General features: G+C 43.2%; 2 protein-coding genes across 2 annotated transcripts in view; both read right to left on the minus strand.

The window, feature by feature from the left end:
• The window catches only part of RAD54 (DNA repair/recombination protein), a 92,261-nt gene that overhangs the window by 50,824 nt on the left and 17,342 nt on the right, over nt 1-24,095 (minus strand). Inside the window, exons 5-9 of the mRNA XM_086490842.1 lie at nt 14,638-14,763; nt 14,488-14,544; nt 14,327-14,413; nt 14,142-14,237; nt 13,999-14,049 (exon numbers count right to left, since the gene is read on the minus strand). Of these exons, the coding sequence (XP_086346968.1) occupies nt 13,999-14,049; nt 14,142-14,237; nt 14,327-14,413; nt 14,488-14,544; nt 14,638-14,763 (417 nt within the window). The remainder of the gene's footprint in view (nt 1-13,998; nt 14,050-14,141; nt 14,238-14,326; nt 14,414-14,487; nt 14,545-14,637; nt 14,764-24,095) is intronic.
• On the minus strand, nt 8,219-9,625 carry LOC147463778 (uncharacterized). Its single transcript, XM_086529502.1, has 2 exons — nt 9,130-9,625; nt 8,219-9,009 (listed from the first exon to the last, which is right to left on the minus strand). The coding sequence occupies exons 1-2, from the start codon at nt 9,166-9,168 to the stop codon at nt 8,542-8,544; spliced, it is 507 nt and encodes a 168-aa protein (XP_086385628.1). The 5' UTR covers nt 9,169-9,625; the 3' UTR covers nt 8,219-8,541.

Below are 24,095 nucleotides of genomic sequence, written 5' to 3' on the forward strand. Positions count from 1 at the left end.
ACTTGCATCTGGTTCCCTTAGTTCGTCGAAACCCTTGGATATGCTACCATCTGATTCTCTTACTGCTCCAGAATCATGCAATGAGTTGTCATCCGGTTCTCCTGATTCGTTCTCTTCACTAGCAGACTCTTGCCAATTTGAAGTAAATACTATCTTGTCCGTAGGATAAGTCAATGAGCAAGCATGCATTCCAAATCCTTGCTTAGCATGTCCCATAAGTCTCTGAATAAAGTGAGACTTCTTGTTTAGACAATACTCTCGAATCTCTTTTGGCAATCCACAACAAAACCGCTCAATCTGGTTTCTCAAAGTAATCTTCAAAAACAAAGATACTGGCAAATAAGTATCCCAAAACCTCTGGCAGTAGTCATCCAATGTATCTTTCTTAGTCATTTTCAAGTGATGCCAAGCCGTGATGACATCTCTTTCATATTCGTCCGATATCCAAGTTGACTCGAAAATTTTCTTGAATTTTAACATCATAGGTGCTTCTCTGCGTAACAACAAAGTAGACCACCATGTCTATGCATTTCCTTTTAAGTAAGATGTGGCCCTTCGCACCTTGGAGTGTTCTGTGGACCGACCTCCAGAGAAGACGTCAAACTGTTGTACAAACTCAAGGGCTCGAAGGTTGTCTTGGTAGCCTAAAAACGTCTCAAACCTCACAACCTGAGCCCCTTCCTTGAGCCCCTTGGTCTTCTGGCTTATCTGTTCACTGTCAGAAGAGGATGAGCTCTCCTCCTTCGAATTGCTAGATGGCCTCACATGCCTTCAAGACTTTTTTAGAAATCTTCTTTTCTTGCTTTTCTCACTTTCTCCGCTTCTTCCGCCTTTTCTCGTCCTCTCTCGAACTAGAGAATGACGAACTGTCGAAACTCTCTGAAGATGAAGAAAAATCTGAGTCGTCCTTGTAACGAGCACGCTTCTTGGATCTGCTTGCCACCTCGAAACTCCATTCAAATGTCTCATGACAGAAGTTTTGGTGACATGATTGGTGTGTGAGTGTTTATTTTTCTAGATGACATTCTCATTTTTTCTACATCATGGGAACAATATGAACGGAATGCAACGTAACCGCGAAACATTTCAGACCCGAAATGTTTCACACCGAGAGGAACCTTGGTGAAACGTATGACTGAAACGCCAATTTTGGGTATATATAATAAAGGTGATGATAAAAACCCCCCAAAAAAATTGGGGGTTTCAACAGAGGCGTTTCACCTGCATGCTAAAAAGTTTCAAGCGTTTCACGTTTCACGAAACGCGTTGCTTGGTTTCGCTGACGGGATGTAGAAAAGATGTTAGCCCGTTTAGATAAATGTCAATTGTACATTGCAGCTAAGAAGTCTAAATTTTTTCTAATTAAAGTTATTTATCTGGACTATCTCATTTTTGCAGACAATGTCAGGTTGGACCCTGCAAAGGTAGAACAAGTTCGTAATTGGGATTTGCCCAAAACAGCATATGATGTGCGTTCTTTTTAGGTATGTGTGAGGCATATGGTTTGCATATAGAAAATTTTACACGCATTGCCGCACCAATGACTGATTGTTTGAAAGGAGTGAAAACTCGCCACCAGCACGTTGTTTTGCTCGAGGCAACGGTTGAGGCTTTTGAAGGTCTCAAGGTTGCGGTGACTGAGGCTCCGTGTCTCATCCTTGCCTCTTGGGATGATCCCTTTGAGGTAGGGCCAAATGCGAGCAACGTCGCCATAGGAGCTATGCTGCAACAACATGGCTGTCCAGTTGCATTTCTCAATAGAAAGTTAACTAGTGCTGAAAAGAATTGCTCTGTATACGATAGGAAACTTCTCTTTGTCATTCATTCTCTCAAGCATTGAAAGCATTTTTTGTATGGTAGAAAGCTCATTGTTCGTACTTATCATCAAGTCCTCAAGTGGCTCCAGTCTATGCCTAGTGCACATTGGAGTGACGTCGGGCACGGTGGTCTCAATTTTTTGAGCAATTTGGTGGTTTGATTGAATATGTTCCTAGTAAAGCGAACCCTGTTGCGGATGTGTTTAGTCGCAAAGGACAGATCTTGGCTCTTGGATCAAGTTCAACAATCTACATTCAAGGAGTCTCTTTTGACAGTATGAAGAACCAATATGCAGATTCCGAGTTTGGTAATCAATGGTTGCAGGCTCTTGCTTCCCAAGGGCCTAGCAACTATCTCATTTGTGAGAGTCTTTTGTATTTACGTCACCATCTTTGTGTGTTACCTTCTCTTGGGCAAGCCATATTGCACGATGCACATGATGCACTCACAGGTGGGCACAGAGGCATGAATCAGAGTTACCAAGGAACGCGTTCCTACGGGTCTAGAACGCAAGAACACCATTCTGGTCGGTCAGAGTTGTAGGGAACGTCTCGGAACAACAGGGCGTTCCGGATGACAAGCTAGTACCAAAACGTTTGGACCGGAACGGCAGAAAACGAGCAGATTTCCTCCATGCTCCAACGGTCACAAACGGACAGATTCTAGGGGGTTTTGTTTCTTGGTAGCCTTATAAAATGCTCCCCCCTCACCCCTTTCCTTCACAATTGCAACAAGCCTCAAGGTTCTCTCTCTCCCTTGCTCTCCAGCTCTACCCTCAAGCTCTCAAGCTCTCTCTCCCTTGCTCTCAAGATCTCAAGCTCTCTCCCTTGAGCTTGCCCTCAAGCTCTCTATCTCAAGCTCTCAATGAGTCAAGCCTCTCTCTCAAGCCCTCAAAGATCAAGCTCTCTCTCTTTCTCCGATAATCCATGGTCTCTTCTTCTCGTACAACCCCCTCTGTTCATGCGAGCAACACTCAATAGGCAAGGGAATGGTCGTGGTGGGATGAAGTGACTTCGGAGGGTACCTTGTCGGCAACGGGAGGTGCCCGTGCATGGGCATGCAAGCTATGCTCTTACACGCCGAAAGGGGGGCATGACAAAGTGAGGGCTTACTTTCTTCGAGTGTCGAGACATGAGGTGAGATTTTGCCCCAACGTAAGCGTCGAGAAGAGGACGGAGCTTGAGGAAAAGGATCGGCAATTCAACCATAAATCCAAGCCCGCACGCAAAGGTATCGACCCAAAGACCCTCATTTTCTCTTCTCCTTCTTCTCTACTGATGTCGGTGGCGGTGGATCTACATCGGGTCCAATTCGTCGCCAAAGGACCCTTGCCACCTCTTGGGACCCAAAGGTGGATGCCGTCGTGGCCTTCTTTCCATTTGTTGCGGCTCGGTAAGCTTTATCGATCTTCTCTCTCATTTCTTCCGTTATCGTTGTTTTCGCCACTATGATCTCTAAAGTTTAAACTATAAATAATGATACTAACCTCTCCTATTGAGGTGGAAATCATATGCCTCTCTTGTACACGGGGCAGCATACATGGTGGATCCAGAGTTCCAAGGTGGCAGTGTCACAAATTGCTAACGTGTCAAAGCCCTGAAGAATGGAGCCAACTTACAGATGCCGGCCGAGGAGCCTAAACCCTAAGAAGAACAAGTAGGAGAAGAAGAAGTCCTACCAACTTATGGGGACCTCGTTCCATGGGGCCCCAAGTGACATAAAGGATTAAAATAAAGCAAGACCCACAAAGAAAGACTTGGACCAAAAACTGATGACGTGACAGTTGTACGGACGCTCCGAATTTTGCATTGACATGATGACGTTGCAAACTATACGGATTTTCACGTTTTGCGCTGACTACTGACGTGGCAATTCTACGGAATTCCGTGATTTACGCTGGCAACTTTTTGGCATTGCTTTTGCACCAAAAACTTTTGAGTTTGAAGGCTTTTCACTGTAAACTGCTTTTGGGGCCTAGAGCCTTTAAATATGAGGCCATGGGCTCATTCTTTGGCATGCTTCCTAGAGAAGGTGCAGCGTCTGGGGTACCGGCTTGTACTAAGTTGATGCAATATAAAGAAATACCGAAAGGGGCGCCACGGTTTGGGGCCAATACTCTATGGTGGATTCCGCCACTCCGTGTCGCGTGTCGTCTCTCTCTCTAAGTTCAGTTGTTATTGAAGTGCTAAAACTCTGTTCAGTTTGTTCTTTTCTATTGGCATGTGGTGCCCGTCTTGTGACAGCAAGGCAAGAGACAGATAAAGAAGTCATGAATCAATTTACAGAGATCTTAAACAAGATGGTTCTAGACAGATGGGCGACGCATTGTCAGAGATCAATTGAGACAGTACAGAGAGATGCGGAGTCATTTGGCAGTCCAGATGCTCAGATTGATCGCAAGAAGATAGCTTCAGTGCTATGTTGGAAGGACTATGGCTATGATGGCCCTGAGCTACAGAGATTGGCGATCCATATTCTCAACCAGTCAGTTAGTACCTCATGCTTGGAGCGATTGTGGAGTACCTTTAGCCACATTGCTTCCAAGAAGAGGAATCAGCTTGGGGAGGTAGAGAAGGCAAATGATCTCGTCTTTGTCAGCGCAAATTTGAAAATGCTTTGCAAGAGTATAAGTAAACAAACATACCCTTTTACACAGGGGAAGATGGAGCAAGAGGCTCCTCAAGTAGGTGAAGATACAGAGGCACAGAAACTACGTACTTTCTCCATGGCCAAGGTCGAGGTCAAGCCGGGCCTAGAGCTCGATGATGAGGCATGGGAGGATGTGCATGACATACAACCGACTACTATTAATTGGGAGGCTTCTCAGGCTAGTGGCTCTTGAGTATTGATTCTTGACTCTCGAGACTTTTAAGACTTCCATTATCCATACCTTTTTGTATTGCGGCTTGCCCCCTTTGTAGCATCTTTATGGTATTAGTCACCTTTGATTTTTTGGTATTGTGGTTTGCCCCCACTTGTAGTCTCATTATGGTATATGTCACCTTTGGTTTTTTTGTAGCGCCTTGGCGGACCTTGTTAGCGAAAATTAAGCGAAAAGTATATTTTGCTCAATATTATGGCTCAACTTTCAAGTCTTATCTCTTAACTTCTACCCCTGGCAATTATTTGGGAGCTCTAATCTATACTTGCATGTGTTATTATGTATGGACATTGTGTCTGTTGTGTACACTATATGACCGCGGCGCCGCACATCACAATCAAGTCATAATAAGGTTGAATGGTCTTCAAATCGTGTTTTTTTTACTCTAATACTACTTGTATTCTAAAACATAACGCTAAAAATTGCATTATTTGGGTGTTTTTTATACCTCCCGTTCTGCGCCATTCCCGTTTCGAACCCCTAGCGGTTCCCCCGTTCCACAGTGAGGCACGTTGCCGTTCCCGTTCCACATTCCGGGTAACTCTGGCATGAATACCACTCTAGAAAAGATAGAAAGATTCTTTTATTGACCTAAAATGCGTAAAGATGTCTTTAAGTATGTCCCACAGTGTTCCATTCGTGGAAAAAAAAAGGCCTAGGGGTAAGCAACAGGGCCTCTTCTTACCACTGCCTATTCTTGAACACCCATTTCAAGCCATTTCCATGCATTTTGTGACTAATCTTCTACTTAGTTTGCATTCAAAGAATACTCAGTGTTTAACCATCGTTGATCGTTTCAGCAAGTTTTGAATGTTGATTCCTTGCAAGGCCACAGTCACAGCACAGAATGTAACACATTTTTCCATTAAGCACTGGTATACCCTTTGTGGTTTGCCAAAGTCGATTGCGTCAGATAGAGATGCCAAGTTTACGTCACATTTTTGGCAAGCACTCTTTGAAAATTTTGGCACTAAGTTTATTTTTTTATCCACGTTTCATCAACAGTCCCATGGTCAAATTGAGATCGACGATCAATTGGCTTTCAATGTCTTAAAGTCATATGTGCATGATCAACAGTCTCATTGAGAGCAATACATCCCGTTAGTTCAAGCAATTTTGAATGACTCCTATTCCAATCCATTGGTAGAACTCTGTATAATGCAACATTTGGCCGTCCGTTCCAGTCTTTGTTGACTAAATCGGTCAGTCAGTTGCTTGATGCCGATGCTGAGAGTCAATCTTTGGATGAGATTATTGAGAGTGTGAAGCTTCAGCTCAGCAAGGCTCAAGAATCTTATTCACATCAACCTAACAAGCATCGTCAGGATGTTACTATCAAGAAAGGGGATTGGGTCTACCTTAGGATCATGAAGCACCGTCTTAAGCAAGTAGGAAAGAAGTGTCCAAAGTTGTCTTTTCAAATGTATGGTCCATTTCCAAACATTAAAAAGATAAATGAGGTTTCTATGAAATTGCAGTTACCTAACTCATGGTCAATGCACAACGTTTTCCATGTTTCTTGGTTAGAGTCGTTTCAAGGAGATCCACCAAAAGACATTTTTGAAGAGGACAAACCCGAGCTCATAGACGAAGCATAAGTCATGGAACCGGAGCAGATTTTGCTGCATCGTTTCCGCCATGGCTCAAAGAAACAAGCATGAGAGCAGTACATTATAACTTGAAATTTTCTCGACATCTCTCAGTAGATGTCTCTTCACGAGCAAATAACCTTGGAGGTCTAGTGCGATTGCTGTCTTGGGACTACCATCGCCGCCAAAGAAACACTATTTGTCCAAGAGCTGATGGACCATGTTGTGCTCGGCTATGACCCTATGGGATGAACCTAACCTAATTTTTGGTGCAAGTTTCAGGATGGAAAGTCAATCGACTTTTCGAGCTCGACTAATGTTGAGATTGCTTTTTAAGTTTGAGTTCTGTTTGAACTTGTTTGGTGAACCCAAATTGGAATTTGTTTGAAATGGATGGTATCTGTTTTGAACCTGTCTTGGTGCCGATTTGAAATGTTTGACTTTGGTTTTAATACTAGTTTCATTGATTAGTGATTTTTACTCACGGGTGGAGAAGTGAGAAATGATGTTTGAGAATGCTTGTTCATACTCATGGCCCGAACCCTTGTGGTTATTTGCGGGGGGAGTATTGAATGATTGAAAAGTGCTATTTTTACTCATAGCCCAGACCCTTGTGGTTATTTTACGGGGAGAGTATTGCTGTTGTGACTCCCGGCCCGGACCTGGATGGTTATGTGGGAGGAGTATTAAGAAGTCTGAGCAGTGGTTACTCTCAACACCTCCAAACGACGCAGGCTACGGTCTGGGGGACGTTGGCTGTAAAAGGCCTCTATATCTCCCAGCCCGGACCTTTTTAGGTTATGCGAGAGGAGTGATGAGGGAGTCGTTGAATATCTCCCGGCCTCGACCTTGTTAGGTTGTGCGGGAGTCCTGTGATGTGATTGTCGTCTTTGTACAAGTGCTAGATCTGTCGTGTCTAGTGCGTCGGTACTTAGAGTTAGTATCTACTAAATTGGTGTATGGCCTCTGTCTGTTTTGCAAGCGTAAGAGGGGGGTATGTCACAGATTGATGACGTGGCATGACCACCCGCGGGCTTACAGATGACGTTGCAACAGACAGTAGGAAATTCCGACATTTGCACTCGCATACTGACGTGGCAAACAGTATGGATTTGCGCGTTTTGCGCTGACAGCTGCTAACATTGCACGCTAGTACGAAAATCCCGCTTTTCACGCAGGCAGGTTAGCGTGGCAAGCTGTATGGAAATTTTCGCCTTTTGCGCTGGATGTTTTTACCGGAAGATTTTTGACCAATTGCTTTTGAGTTTAACACTTTTTGGGGCTCTGCTTTTAACATCCCTTGTAATCTTTATAAGTGACCCAAGAGGGCACACTTCTCAGAGGATCTGGACGCAGAGTCTAAGAGCGAGCACCCCGGGAGTTGTACTTTGCTCAAAGACTTATATAAAAAGAAATACCGAAAGGAACGCCAATCTTTGGGGCCAATACCTCTGGGCACGGAACTCTGTCGAGCCGTGTCGACTCTCTCTCTCTCTCTCTCTCTCTCTCTCTCTCTCTCTCTCTCTCTCTCTCTCTCTCTCTCTCTCTCTCTCTCTCTCTCTCTCTCTCTCTCTCTCTCTCTCAAAGTTCAGTGATTATGAAGTTTCTGTTCGTGTGTTGCTCGCTTGGAGTGTCCAAGCCGGTTACACCTCTCATTTCTCATGTGTAGGCGAAGCGTGAATTACCACGAGGAGCACAAGCGACATTCATTTATGCCTCTCCAGTCACTCAGAACCTCAAGGCTCCACAAAGGTATTCAAGTTTGTTTACCAAGTATGAGCATCTCTTTTTGCAGGATGATCTTCCACCCTGTCTCCCTCCCATAGTAGTCTCGTACAGTCCCGTACGTTTTGTACGCGTACGATGATGTGCGGTACTAAACGAACTAAAAAAATTTATGATGTACGATGACGTTATGTACGTTCAAATTTAAAAAAACAAATAATTCTCAAGTCTAAGGGCCTAAGGCTTAGGCCTTAATACTTACTTATAGAAACTTGACATTTGTATAGATTACAAGTTAGTAGTTACAATACTACAATGTAAAGAGTCAAGACTCAAAGACTAAAGAGAATGAGCATTACATAAACCAAAATGATCATTGAAATTTGATAAGTAGAGACCAAGTGGCAATGGCTACAAAGTACTCAAAAAGTGGCAAGGGATACAAAAAAGTGGGGGGACCAAGTGGCAAGGGCTACAAAGTACTCAAAAAGTGGCACACCATAATAGAGAGACTAAATAGTAAAGTCACTAGTCACTAGTGCTCTCATAATCTTCCTCATCTTCCTCTTCTGAGCCTTGCTCATCAACATCATCCTCTTCCTCACAAGAGTCGAAGGATGATGGCTCATAATCTCCATCACTAATGAGGTTGCCTTCATCATCATACTCTGGCTCTCGAGGCTCTCTATCCTCCATAGTGATGGCCGCCGCACAAGAGCCGCTTCCGAAGCCTCGCCGCACATAGGTCCTAGGAGCCTCCGTGGGTGTTGTTGATGCTTTGCCTCTACCTCTTGTAGCCTTGGCACCTCTGCCTCTTGTAGCCGATGTAACTCCATGGATGACGACCTTCTTGCGTGATCGTGTGCGAGAAACCCGGCGATCAATCTCCTCAAGCTCCAAGTAGAGCTTACGAAAAATTATTTGCTCCTCAGGGTCTTGCTCTTTATTGACACTCTTTAGAGTGTCAATCGTAAGTGTGAGCTCATCCACGTTGACCTATTTGACATTTACAACATTGAACAATGAAAACATAATTAGTATATTCAAACTAATTAAAGACTAGACTCTAGAGTATAGAAAACGGAGTGAGTCGTGATTATAATTTATAATTTATACCTGTCGAGCCATAGGCATCTCATGCATAGAGCGCAACATGCGTAAATTGGAGCGACAATAGATAAGTCGCTCTAATTGCTTCGTTGAGAGCTTGTTTCGGATTTTGGTGTGGATGAGGGAGTATGCGGACCAATTACGCTCACATGCTCCCGATGAGCAATCCTAAAACACATCAAGAGAGGCTTGCATTTGGCTTCAAAACTGCCCGCAAACGGCTCCAAAAGGCCTACAAACTGGACGTTGCAAAACGGTCAAAAAGCTGCCAACGGTCATAAACTGCCGAAAAAGGTCACCGGACGGAACGAACGGAACGCACGGGACGGGACGGGTCCGGCCGGACGGAACGAGTGGTTCCGTTTGACGTACGAAAACTACCCTGCTCCCTCCCGAGCGGCTGGAGGACCATCGCATACTCACGTAGGGGGCACAGCCAGTCATTAAGGCTCCCTACCGTTTGAACAAGACTCAAGAAGAAGAGCTAGAGCGGCAACTCACGGAGTTGGTAGCCAGAGGATTCATACGCCCGAGTGTAAGTCCTTTTGTTGCTCCTATTTTGTTTGTCCGCAAGAAGGATGGTTAGTTTCGTTTGTGTGTCGATTGCAGGGCTTTGAGCAAGATGACCGTCAAGAACAAGTTTCCGATGCCTTGCATTGAGTATATCCTCGATAGGCTCAATGGGGCAAAGGTCTTCAGCAAAGTCAACCTCAAAAGAGGATACCATCATGTAAGGTATTTAAAAGCGATACTACAAGACCGCCTTTCGCAAAAAGCGAGGGCGATGGGAGTATGTGGTTATGCCTTTTGGATTGACAGGTGTTGTGGGTACATTCAACCGTCTCATAATACGTCGTTTTGGTAATATGATTGGCGTGTGTGTGTTTATCTTTCTTGATGACATTCTCATATTCTTTGCATCATGGAAACAGCACGAAAAGAATGTAGGAAACGTGTTAGCCCATTTGGATGAGTGTGAGTTGTACATTACATAACCATTCTAGTTGTCCCCACCCATCGGACTGATAGACAAGCGGAGTCGACGCCCGCACCAACGGTCAACAAAACCCCAACGCCACCTCCAGCTAAGAGAGCTAGACCCGCTATTGGACTAGTCCCTGTATCTATGACATAACGCCTTGAGAGTACAAATAAATTATGTCGAGCATATGGCAAAGTCAATGGCTTTGAAGCCCTTATTTTCTTTGACCCCGGAGCTACAGAGACCTTCATCCATCCAAAATTCTTGAAGCAGATGCACTTTGATTATAATATAGAGGGTGGAGAAACTGAAGCCGAGCTAGCCACGGAGCAAACTCAAAAAGTGGTACCACTCATTGGTGCTCTTCCAGTGACTGTCCAAGATTATGATGGAAAAGACGATTTCCACATTATGAAGTTGGGCAATTGCGACGTTCTCTTGGGCATGCCTTGGCATGACCACAATGATACGACTCTCCAGGCTCGGAATCGAACCATCACCATGATGCAGAAGGGCAAGCCTGTGACCTTAAAGTTCGGTTGTCTGAACAAAACCCTGAATGAACTTTCTAGTTGTTTCATAGTTAGATACTTTTGCACTCTGTTTAAGAAAGTATTGTTTAAAAATTTGTTTGAAATGGATGGTATCGGTTTTAAACTTGTCTTGGTGCCGATTTGAATTGTTTGACTCTGGTTTTAAATACTGGTTGCAGTGATTGGTGAATTTACTCTCGGGTGGAGTATTGAGAAATGATGTTTGAGAATGCTTGCACATACTCATGGCCCGGACCCCCTTGTGGTTATTTGCGGGGGGAGTATTAAATGCTTGAAAAATATTGTTGTTGTTACTCTCGGCCCGATCCTGGATGGTTATGCAGGAGGAGTATAAAGAAGTATGAGCAGTGGTTACTCTCAACACCTCCAAACGACGCAGGCAATGGTCTGCCGGGCGTTTGAATGTAAAAGGCCTCTATATCTCCCGGCCCGGACCTTTTTAGGTTATGCGACAGGAGTGATGAGGGAGTCGTTGAATATCTCTCGGCTCGGACCTTGTTAGGTTATGTGGAAGGAGTGTTCATCGGCGACTTTATGTTTCTATGTCTTGTAACATGCATATGTGAGCATTTGTGTTGCATTGTGATGTGCCAACCACTGAATATTTCTAATTGGATGAGATTGCTTGGGTATGTAATTTTAGTGCATCAAGACACTCGTGGAAGATCAATGCGATTTGCCTGTGATGGCTAATTTTACTACGCCGGAATATTAAGAGTTCCGATCTGGACAAAAGGAGAAGCCAATTTCTTAACAAAAAAGCTGAGAGGAGAAGCCAACTCCTTAACAAAAAAAAGAGCAGACTGATTATCCCTCGGAATGACCCTCTGAAATTTTTGAGCTAACTCGAGTTGTTTTGCAGATATGTTGTAATCACGGACGACAAGAAGGGGGGATTTCACAAACTGCTGACGTGTCAAGCCATCGAAGAACAAAGCCAACCTTCAGATCACGGCCGAGGGGCCTAAACCCTAGAAGCAGTAAAAGAAGTTGAAGTTCTCACCAACTTACAGATCCCCGTCGAGTGGGTCTATTTTTAAAGAAGTTCCCGCCAACTTATAGGACCCTGTTTGATGGGCCCAAGTGACCTAAAGAGAACAAATAAAGCAAGACCCACACACATAGAAGGACTTGTGTATTCAACAGATGATGTGGCAGCAAGGTCTACGGACACCTGGATTTTACGTTGACTTGTTGACGTGGCAACCAGTACGGATTTTCGCTTTTCACGTTGACTGTGCTGATGTGGCAACCTGTAAGGATTTCCGTGATTTACGATGGTTGATTTTCAACGCCAACTCTTGGGCCAGTTGCTTTTGAGTTTCAAACTTTTCATATAAACAACTTTTTATGGCCAAGGGCCTTTAAATACGTGCAGAGGGCTCATTCTCTGGCACGCTTCGGTGAGAAGGTACAGAGCGCGAGTACCGGCATTGTACTGAGTTTAAGTATTATAAAGAAATATCAAAGGGGCACCAAGGTTTGGGGCCAGTACTCTCTGGGGTGGAATTCCGCCACTCCGTGTCGCGCGTGCTCTCTCTTTTTCAGTTCAGTTGTTATTGAAGTGCTAAAAGTCTATTCAATCTGTTCTTTTCCGTTCGCACATGGTGCCCGTCTTGTGATACTATCTCTCTCTTCAAGGGCGCCCACATTTGTGGGATCTTGGGGCAAGTCCAAGACGGGTAACGTAGCAAGGGCAGAGATAGTATCCTTGGGAAGCACTAACATAAACTAGCCCCTACACCTCCTCTCAATATCCAAAAACATCATCTATGTAAAGCCCAAATAGCATAGGGGAAAGCAGACATTCTTTAGCCCAATGGTTTTGCTAAAACTAAAGCGGATATACCCCCTGGGCATGCACTCTGGCTGCCACTATCTCATATAAGTCATAGATACTCCAACGTATCTCCACTTGGATACCAATATCCTACTTCCTTCTCATCATACTCGCAGGTGGCACTATATGAAAAGCTTTGCACAGATCCATAATGCAGCAATAGGTCCTCTTTCTCTGCACCCAACCCTCCTCTAATTGCTCTGAATGTGAAATGTGGTCTAAAGTACTATATCTTGGCTTGCATGATGGTCATGTAGTTTTTGGGAACCAATGGGTCTCCGCTCTTGTATAACTGTATAATATGATGATCAGCTCGTTGGAAACGTCTCTTCACAGATAGCCATATCAAAAACAAGAGATATGGCCACTGTTGATGCCCATATCTCACAAGGATGCAAATTGTTCCGCTACCAAACCATCATGATGTTAAGCTTTCCCATTCTTTAGCCTCCACATTGCATCCCTCACCTTCTTCTCTAACAAGAATCCACAATGTGTAGGCCTAGGACCATTGGAGGTGACATAGCTCTAGAACATCATACGAAGCTCTGATTTCTAAGCAATATGTTACTTTTGTTCTGTTCAGGAAAAATATCTTCATTAGTAAATACTTAAAATCCAAGCTATCAGATTCCCTACAAACATGGTACTACCCTGAAAATGCTGAGCAAGCAACATTACTCTGGAAAAGAGCTTCTAATGCAAAGCCCACAAGCAAATTATCTTTGACTATTGCTGGCAAACAACCAAGTAGAGAACAGTTCATTCCTGCACCAAGCATCTCAAAGCCAAGAGGGATAGGTCTGGCAAATCAATATCTCTGAATTTTGAAACAATTCGAAGTTTCAGGCTTGCAATCTGCAACATTTCAGGTTTCTCCAAGTTTTTGTTTAAAGATTTGCTTGAGGTTTCCTTTAAGTATTAATACATATGCTGCCACGCTTCAAGAATTATTACTTACCCTACATGTACCCAAACCTAAAGCCTAAGAAAACTCAAGTTGATAGCAAGTCCCACCCCAAAAAAGCTTTTGATAGAAAAAACTTTTTTTTCAGATGTAAAATGTTTCAATGAAGTTCGGCAAATCCTTATAAGTGTTTTGGTGCAACTATCAGACAATTTCCTCCTTTTACTGTTGAATCAAGAAAAATAAACCTGCTTTCAATGTCACAAGTACACAAAATTGCCTTCATGGCTCCCATCAGCATCATTTATTTTAGCATCCAAGAAGGGTTCCTAAGGCATTCTTTGAATCCAAAACATTGCCTTCAAAAGAACCAGTTCCAAATCTCAATCGTTTGTTGTATAAAAATTATTGATTTGAATCTCTTGAACAAATGGCTTTCTAAAATGAATTATTCCATAGAGTGTGTTTATGGGTGTGCATGAGTGCGCTCGCACACAACTTGCACATCTTCATGCAAATACGCATTTGCATGTGTTGCACATCACACACATACACAGACACACAAGGATGGGAAGAGAAAAAGGTTGAGCACCTTTGGTGGCAAATGATTTGAAAGCAAAGCATTTGTCCGGCGTAAGATAAACTGGCAAAAAATACCAACAAACAAGTACTAAGAAACCTTGATGGGCAATTATGCTCCAAAGTATGTCCACTCAAATGCAGTATGCAGAATACCTGATTAACTTTGTCACTTAACTCTGCAGACCTTTCTGCACCCCTGGTCTTGTCCTCCTCACTAGCATTCGGTTCACGTCCATTAAGAATAGGAGCCTATGTGAATTTTCAAAAGAACAAATCAACATATTTCACAAATATAATGAGCATTCAAATTTGAAGTTTGACAAGTTCTGCATCACAACCTCGAAGTAGCGACGAAATGAGGCTGCATTACCAAGAATCCCTGGATTTGTAAAGTTGACCATTGCAAAAAACTCTTCCAGATCATTCTGTGAAATTTTATGATTAAAAACTGTACATTCACCTCAACTACTTCTCGTACAACAAAAATTATGCTTCTCACCTGCATAGGTGTTCCAGATAACAATACACGTCTATTGCATTGGAGACCTGCCAAAGCCTGCATCCATGAGAGAAACTTTGCTTGCTTACTGCCAGCGTGACACAAAGGCAAGACTATGCTAAGTTTGAAATAAATGGCATAATCGACAACCTTGTTGGTACGGGTTTGGTCATTCTTCAATCTATGAGCTTCATCACATATAAGTAAATCACAGCTTCCTGTCTGCTGTAGCTTCTTTGCATGCATCCTGAAGGTCTCATACGATAGGATCAACACCTGCAAATAGAATGAAGGCACTTTTGAATGTTCTATTGTGTTAAGGCATTCAAGTATTGTGGTTTGGAAGTACCAAACGAAGTTGAATCGAAACCCTCAGACAAATCACACGTGGCCCTGATTTTTTAGTGTTTTACAGGCATAGCGTTCAGCTTCAAAATGACCATTGACAAAATCAAGCATTTAACAAGCATTTTCATCACATTAAGGCATTGAACATTAGAAGAAATCTTAAGTCAATGACCATCGCAAAGAAATTCCCTTTTTTAACCCAATTACGGCCAAGTTAAAATGTCATTTTCAACGTTTGTAAACTATTTCAAACGCATCTAAAACAAACTATGATTGGTACCACATAATCTTTATGTGAATGGAGCGTAACACAAAATTTCTTTAAGATTGGTGACGACAGCACTGACAGGGGATGGAGGTGCTAGAAGTCGCTCTACAATCTCAACACCTAGGAATGGGTCAAGACCAACGTGAGGACGAAGAAGCTTGAATAGAGGCAAGATCAAATCTAGTCTCATCAGACCGAGCATCACGAGAGAGAACGATATCCTTCAAAGAAGGCTCCATACAGAAATCCTTGGTGGATTTAGGATCTAAAATCCTCTTCTTTGAAGGCGCATGAATGCAATACATCCAAAAACATGAAGATGAGTGATAATAAGTGTGAATACCTCCTCTAGAGTGATCCTGTTCGCTTTTGTGAGAGAGCAATGAGATGAGAAACTGATGTAGCCACAGCTTTGACCCAAAATGAGGGAGGGAGAGGCATGATCAAGCCCAAAAATTGCGACCCTTCCTTTCTCTCTAGCCTTGCACATGCATGGAAATTTTTTGGCAGCCCTTCCCAACGACGGGCAAGTTGATTCAATAGCCCTTTCCAAGTGAAGGGTGGTCTTTTATAAAGCCTTCACCAAGAAGGACTACCTTCCCATTTTACCCTGCAAAGAAATTCTTAGGCATTGTCAAGAAATTTTAAACATGGCTCTATCCTTACCTTTCTTGAAAGTGCCTAAGCCGGCTCAAGCATTTGATAGGCAACCTTTCTTTGAAGTATCTACGCTTTGGGTTTCATGTGCCACACATATTATCAATCTCTATTGTGTTGATATTTTATATCCACATAATACTCTCCTATGTTCTTAACTGATGCATTTTTCCTATTTAAAGCACACTGCATGTATGGCTCTTTGTTATTAGGATTGCTTGCACAATTTCGTCGTGCTCAAGTTGAAGAATAAAAAAATTTTGACCTTGACTTTTGAAGGACAAAGTGCATCCTAGCCTTTCCTATGCGATGGTCAACTTTAAAAACACCCTTCCGGTCGTAAAATCTAATATCTACCTATTCCAAAAAGATTTTCTCATATCGAACTGATCATTTAATATGGGGGAGATAAATGGGAACAAGAGGTAGAATATAGACGTGTATATAATGGAGCTTAGAAGACCTTCGGGTTAGCTTCATTAAAGACCTCCGAAGGTTAGTGTTAAAGGTCCTTAGATCTAGGAGTCGGGACCTTAAGCAAGCTGGGGTTGACCTTGAAGTGGGAACCCTACCCAAGCTTGAGGTGCTTGTCATGCTTGCTCACTAAGGTGCTTAAGGTGTTTGTCGGAACCTTGCCCAAGCTTGAGGTACTTATCATGCTTAGATGACTAAGATGTTTGAAGTGTTCAATTCAAGCATGATCTCTCAAGAGGCATAAAAGATTGTAATGCTTAAATGACTAAGGTGCTTGAAGTGTTCAATTCAAACATGATCTCTTAAGAAGCATAAAAGACACATGTCAAGATCCTCCTCATTTTGCCCTCATGACGTGTTGAAATCCTATTGGATAGGCTTTAAAGGGATCCAATGAGAATTTAGATGCATTTAAATAAATGATTAAGCTCTTTCTCTCAAAGAAGGAAGAGAGGACACTTGTCCAAATGATATAATTAAATGATACAAAAGAGAAAGAAAGAAAGAAAGAAAGAAAGATTTTTAACGTCTATGTCAGGCCGAAATCGGCCTATGAGACAAATCAAATGTACATGGTGTGTATGTCATCCGTCTATCGGAAAGACAAATGAAACAAAAACTGATACAAAACTGAACTGAGTGTAGGTAGTGGGGTATCTGAGGAGGAATGGAGCTCTATCTCTAGGGGTATATGCATGTCTATATGCTCAAGGTAGTACAATCATGAGAATGCATCAAGCTATCTAGCTCCATCCTGTACTAATGGGGGGATGTAAGATGTGGTACATGGGCGGGTCTGGTGCCAAGGCTACCCGGATGAAAGCTGTCGGGTCGGCCCTCATCCGGGCCACTCGCTCCTCAGTGGCACGGCGCTCCCGGGCTCGGATCTCCTCGATCTGTCGATGGTGGGAGACCAAGCATGAGAGGGGGGACTGATTTGGGCATCCTTATTCTCATTCTCACACACACACACACTTTGATGGTGTGAAGCAAAGGACTCCATCTCCTTCTCCAAGCTTGAGAAGTTGAGAGCCTACACCAACAACTCTTGACTATAGAGTGTAAATCCAATCAAGAGCCAAGCTTCAATGGCATGCTCATCTTCTCTACCATTTATATTACTATGCTAAGCTATGCTACAAGAGTAATTTATGGTGAGAAAGGTACTTCTTTCTCGTACTTCTTCCTCTTCCCTACCCTCATTCCCTGCTAGCTCTCTCCACCTTTGAAGGTGTTTGAGGTCTTGGGACCGAGGCCGGGGACAAGTTAATGCTCTCATTAAGTTGATTAAGGACATAATTCGATGCATGAAGCTTTTCATCTTCATTGCATCGATTAAGTCTAAAAGAACACAAAGCTTGTATTGTACCAAGTCTCTCATTATGGGAAAATCTATAATACAAAAGCCTTTTGAAGGGGGGACCGGCTTCAAGTAAATCCGATCCTCAATTGTTGTCAACTTCTCTAATTCTCTCTCTTGCAAAGTATTGTTCATGCCAATCTAATTAGGTATAATGAATATGTTGCTATCTATCATCAAGTCTTCTCTTTATGCTCTTTCTTCAAAATAGTTAGAGTACCCTGCAATTTTTGGACCTGGACATGATGCAAGAAAGTGCAAGACATCTCCTTTACTGTCCTATTCTTCCTCTCCACAGCATCACTTTGTTAGGGAATGTAGGGGAGAGAAATTTGTCTTTTGAAGAGAGCACAGATCAAATGGTATAAATTCACCCTCATTGTCAGTTCTCAAAATAGAGACTTTGAGATTAGATTGGTTTGTAACTTGACTAATCCACTCTTGAAAGTAAGAGAGCATTAAACATCTTGGCAAGGAAATTTTCATGAAAAATAATCATCGTATATCAAATAATACTTAGAACCACCAGAAGAATCCACCTTTATATGACCTGCAAAATTAGCATGAACAAGCTCCAAAATACGAGAGGTACAAAAAGTGGAATTCTCTAGACCAAAGTCCTTGTGTTGTCTGCCAATAACCATATTGTTGGAAACAAGATGTTGCAAAGTAGCAATAGGAACATGACCAAAGTGAGAGTGCTAAAGAATGCTCTCATCATCTGGGATAAGTGCTTGGATGGAGAGAAGAACAAATGCGGATGTGACTCTTACTGTTGCAAACTCGAAGAGAAAGATTGACCACTTCTTGATAACCATAAGCCACAATAGAGAGATTTTTGTAGCGGAGATAATGTGTCGTACTCTCTATAGTGGGTGCTCCTTAGTGCAATGTGCGTGATATCTCACTCCACAGAAGACAATGAACAACAGAGCAACAACAATACGACTCAGCAGAACCTGAACATGAACAGCATGAACATCGACAAACTCAAAGAAACCGATACAGACTCTGACATGGCAACACACTCAGCTTCAGCCCAGATCTCATATGTACAATGGGGATGTCGAGGTTCAATTGTGCAGGGATGGTGCAGACGTGCTGCATATAACTGAAGATGATAGACTCTAGACGACTGACCATACAAAAGTAGATGATGATGCGTACCCACGACTAGAACCAACTACTCATATGTATCTCCTAAAGAGTCACCAACAGCTGGCAGATATCCCAATCCAGCTAAGCCTATCTCCTAATTGAGGTGGTGGTGATCTGGCCACGGTGTCCACTGGACCATCATCCGTAATACTTGCCACGTGTCACTGCCCAGGCGAGAGTCCGCCCATTGTGAACTCAAGCCCAACTGCAACTAACTGCTTGTCCCATGGCCAGTGACTGTAGCCCTGCTACAGTTCCTTCTATAAATGACTTGATCATCGAAATGAACTCCAAGACCTTTAGAAGTTGCTTTGGAGATAGAGACGATGTTACTTGAAAGCTTAGGAAAATGTAGCACATCATTCAAGACTGCATTACCAAGACAGTATTTCGAACACGACGCAAGCAAAGTCAAATCATCACCACTATGAAATGATGAAGAGATAGTCCGATAACTCTTTATGTTGTGAGAAGTGTGAGACATATGAGAGGATTCCAACTATCACCTATCTACTGACTCGTGGCCATAACCTCAAGCTCTTATAAAATAAGAGATGAAATCACCATGAGAAAAGCCTTACTAGAAGAGAGAGAGAGAGAGAGAGAGAGGAAAAGGCACGAGCAAAATAAGCATTGAGCAACCTTTGTAGATCCTTCTTTTTTTAACTTTTCTTTGCCTTTGTTGTGTCTAATTCTTCAAAATTTGCTTTAATTTCAAAATCAACTTCTTGGAGAGATCTTGTTTTACAAAGGATTTCTGTTCATAATGACCTTTGAACTTTACTCTGGTCCCTTTATTTTGAGTAACAAGAGCATTGTTTCCCTAGTTCTTTCTCTTATTTAAGCATTGGTCATTTAAAAGAGGGATGACTTGTTCATGAGAGGGAAAGAGAACCCGGAGAATAATGGTGTCACAAAAGTTTTCAAAGATGAAGGAAGCTTACCAAAGAGCTTGTGAACCCAATAGGTCACTTCGAAACCACACTCCTCCAATTACAACTTAATCATGAGAACTCTCCAATCTACGCAATGATGTTGTTTCTCTATAAAATAGGTAGCTTATCTATTTCCTTCTCAAGCTTAGTAAGCTTGGTGGTAGAGATAGATCCTTAAAAGGCATAGAGAGCATTCCAACATTGACAAGCCATAGTGGATAGGGAGAAACTAAGAGGCCACAGATGGAGATGTACCATGAACTATAAGTGCAGTGGCTTGAGACTCCATGAGATCTTTGAATTGCCAAAAGATAGATTGTGGATTATGAATGATAGGCCACACTCTTGCACTGCTTAAGAGAAACTACATGAAATTAGACCCGACTCCTGAGGTGTCAACTTTTAAGCATCAGATAGAGTTGGGAGCTTAAAATATTTGAGAGACTGGAATGAATGACATTGGCAAAGAAGCAAAAGTAATAGTGGGGAAAGCAGAAGCATGCAAGAAAGAGGAATCTTGTGTACTTGTTGCATGAACTACAGCAGTTGGCAACAGTCATAGGAGTTACCGCAGACATTGCCATAGTATCTTGCACATCTACCAATGGGTTAGTACTAGCAAAAGTACCATACAATGCATAATCAATGAATAACCGTCAAGGTAGCAGAATCTCCAGTGAGGAATGCGAGTTTAAAAACACCATCTGCAACCAATAACGCAAGCATGGAGAGGATCTACAGGAAATTGCAGAAAAACAGTCCGTAATGTGGCTCTGGATGAAATAAGGCACATGCGAGGACTGATTAGTTGCAGCACTCAAAGGGAAACCAATAACACAAGCGAGTGGGCCTGATTAGGGTTGCTTAGTGGCAGCAATTGCAAATTTCGAGCAGCCAGCAAAAATGCAAGTGGTCTCAGAAAACACACAAGCAAAAGTTGACAGAGAAGGGGTCACCCAAGCTTGTACACGCCCAATCTAGGAAAGGTATGCTGAAAACACACAGATGTAGACGCCAAAAGTCAAGGGGCCAATCTGACGCTGTCCAAAAGATCAGCAATAGTAATGCGTAGATCTTGCGTAGATGAGGCCATGATGAGCTGAAAAGCCCAGCTGCAACAAAAAAAAAGCAGAGTTCACACGATTTCTGGCGAGAACTCCACAAAATACGGATCTTATGAAGAGGCAAGGTGGAAAGGTACGTAAAATACAGTACGTATTTGGTCCGTCCTGTACGTAGTACCGAATGGATTGAGTTGTTAGGTACATAAAATTCGTATTTTTTTTTTTTCTTAAGCCAAAAACATACATTACGGTGGGTACTCCCCTTGCGCAAGGCTCTGTAGGTGACTTCTTGTATCTATTGCAAAGAAAGCTCTCTAGAATAAGGCGCCCAAGTAACCCAGAACAAGGGCGAAAACAAGCACTGATAAGCCTGGCCGCTTTTTTTTTAAGCCAAAAAAAAGCGTACAGGTTGGATCCGTACGTACGTCCAGATACAACCTTGTGAAGAGGGCTGCAAGTAAAGGTGAGAACCCATGCAGACAAGTGCAAGAAACAAGGCTTTTGGTGACAAAATCCCTTGATCCTAAGGACTGATGCAAAAACGTAGCAAATTGAAACAAGTTACCAGAAAGAAATCTCTCACAAGAGGCTCTCAAATCGTGTCGTAGTGCCTCCAAACGGTTCTAAGGCTTCTAGCTCTGATACCATGAAGGAATGAAGAGGAGAGAATATGGAGACAAACACTAACTAAGAGAGGCACAGAGAGAGAGAGAGAGAGAGAGAGAGAGAGAGAGAGAGAAAGAAAGAAAGAAAGAAAGATTTTTAACGTCTATGTCAGGCCGAAATCGGCCTATGAGACAAATCAAATGTACATGGCGTGTATGTCATCCGTCTATCGGAAAGACAAATGAAACAAAACTGATACAAAACTGAACTGAATGTAGGTAATGGAGTATCTGAGGAGGGATGGGGCTCTATCTCTAGGGGTATATGCATGTCTATATGCTCAAGGTAGTACAATCATGAGAATGCATCAAGCTCTCTAGCTCCATCCTGTACAAATGGGGGGATGTAAGATGTGGTACATGGGCGGGGCTGGTGCCAAGGCTACCCGGATGAAAGCTGTCGGGTCGGCCCTCATCTGAGCTACTCGCTCCTCAGTGGCATGGCGCTCCCGGGCTCGGATCTCCTCGATCTGTCGGTGGTGGGAGCTCATGCCCCTGTAGCCTGGGACTCGTGGTCGTCGTCTAGCTCGGTTCACCTCCGCCTGTGGGAGTGTCACTCCTCTCTGAGTATCTGATGAGGTAGGGGTGGCAATCCTCTGAAAGAAGTCTGTGAGCTGCGACTGTCTCCCCTCTGTCTGTGTAGCTGTGCGTGGCTGTAGTAGTGTGTCCCGATGGCTTTGTATCTCTAGTAAGAAACGTCCGAGCTGTCTCTGAGAGAGAGAGAGAGAGCGAGCGAGAATGACCCAAGCAAAAACTCAATAACTCAAGAGTGTGCTCATACTACTAGATTAATGAGAAAAGAGGGGCAAGGGTCACTAATATACCAGGATAAGTGACCTAGGGTCCTACAGATAGGGGCCACCTAGTTAGGGTTGATGCGCTCTTGCTGGCTGGAAATCTACAGCCCAAAGAACCCATCACACACTCTTGATTGCGAGGTCAATGTAGCAAGGCTACAGCGTCACTGGCATAGGACAAGCAATTAGTTGCAATTGGGCTGGAGTTCACATTGGACAAACTGTCACAAATTGATGACGTGGCATGTCTAACTTATGGACCTTTGTCGAGGGACCTAGGTGCCATTAAAAAATAAGCGAAGAAGCATGTTGACGTGGCTGCTGTACGGACAGCCGCAACTCACGTTGACTATTGTACGGATGCCCGAAAAAAGCGCTAGCTGTACGGATTGTCGAAAAACGCGCTGGCTGCTGACACGGCCTGACTGTACGGAATTCCGCGATTTACGCTGGCTGCTTTTGGGAGACATTGCTTTTGAGTTTAAGGCTTTTGGGGCTTTGCTTTTAGCAACCCTTGTAACCTTTATAATGAACCAAAGGGGGCTCACTCTACAGAGCATTTGGACGCAGAGTCCAAGAGCGAGCACCCGCGGGCAATTGTACTTTGCTCAAAGATTAATATAAAAGAAATACCAAAAGGAGCGCCAGTCTTTGGGGCCAATATCTCTTGGCACGGAACTACGTCGGGCCGTGTCGACTCTCTCTCTTGATTTTGTAAAGTGTTTTGAAGTGAATCTTTGTTGTGTCACGACAAAATCTTGGCTTGGGATGTCCAAGTTTGTTACAGTGGTATCAGAGCACGGCCGATTTCTCTTCTACCGAAATCCGATCCCTTTTCTTGCGACGCTTATGGATTCCGAAAAGAGTCATTCGATCTCTTCTGCAACTGTTGAGGCGAAAGGAGGCAACGCAGAAGATTCAAACGACTTAATAGAAGATGAGTACGGGCCACCTCGGCCTACACAATATGAACTTTTGGAGATGCAACCTCCACAATAGGTTGAGTGCACAAAGCAAATGCTTTAGTTTGCTAAAGATCCCCAGTTTGCAAAATATTTTACTCAATAGTCCATGGCTGAAGTGCATACTCAATGGCAGAAAGCCATCGAATCACCAATTAAACCGGCAATCAAGAAACCTCCTACTCCGAGGATGTTTACAAAAGAAGAACTTCAAGAGGTGGTTCAAACCTAGATCAGTCATCTTTTGGACACGAAGAATCAATCGAAAAAGCAATTGAAGAAGCGCGAGGAGGGGACTGACTACCATGGTTACTTGGGCCATCAATCTTCTTTTGCAACTGCAAGAAAGCAGAAGAAGCGTGTGTATTTTGAAGGACTACCCAATTCTTCTTTCTCTTCTTCTGCTGACAGTTCTTCTAGCTCTGCCGATTCGAGTGAGGAGGACAGGAAGGGCAAGAAGCCAAGCAGAAAGCAAAGCTTCGGAAAAAGCAAGAAAAAGGTAAAGAAACTTAGATTTTGACCAATTTCTGATAGCTCTATGGAGGAATCACCATCTGACGGTTCGGGCTCTGACGAACACATGTTTTATGCAAAGAAGAAGTACTTTTACAGAGCCAACCAATACGACTTCCTCGAAGACAAGAGCAAGAAGACTAAGGAATTTAAAGAGGGTGGACAGTCAATAAAATTTTGAATCCTTTTCTAGATTTCGAGATGCTCCAAGGGCTTTGGCCGTCATCCAGCAGTTTGACATAGCCTTCTCTGGAGGGCATTACTCAGAGCACTCTGAGATCAGGAGGGCTCCATCTTTTCTGAAAGGAAATACTCAAACATGGTGGTCCACTCTTCTTCTAAGGAAAGAAGCTCCAATCAAGTGGTTGAAATTCAAACCGCTCTTTATTTCTTCTTGGCTGACACGG

This window comes from Adiantum capillus-veneris, chromosome 2, assembly GCF_014529385.1.
Source record: "Adiantum capillus-veneris isolate H3 chromosome 2, ASM1452938v2, whole genome shotgun sequence".
Lineage (NCBI taxonomy): Eukaryota > Viridiplantae > Streptophyta > Polypodiopsida > Polypodiales > Pteridaceae > Adiantum > Adiantum capillus-veneris.

What these genes read in the sequence shown, in the direction of transcription:
- LOC147463778 (XM_086529502.1), bottom strand. Translation starts at nt 9,168, where the DNA reads ATGTTGCGCTCTATGCATGAGATGCCTATGGCTCGACAG. An exon ending in AGATGCCTATGGCTCGACAG is followed by an intron (nt 9,010 to 9,129) that starts GTATAAATTATA and finishes AATGTCAAATAG; the next exon opens with GTCAACGTGGATGAGCTCAC.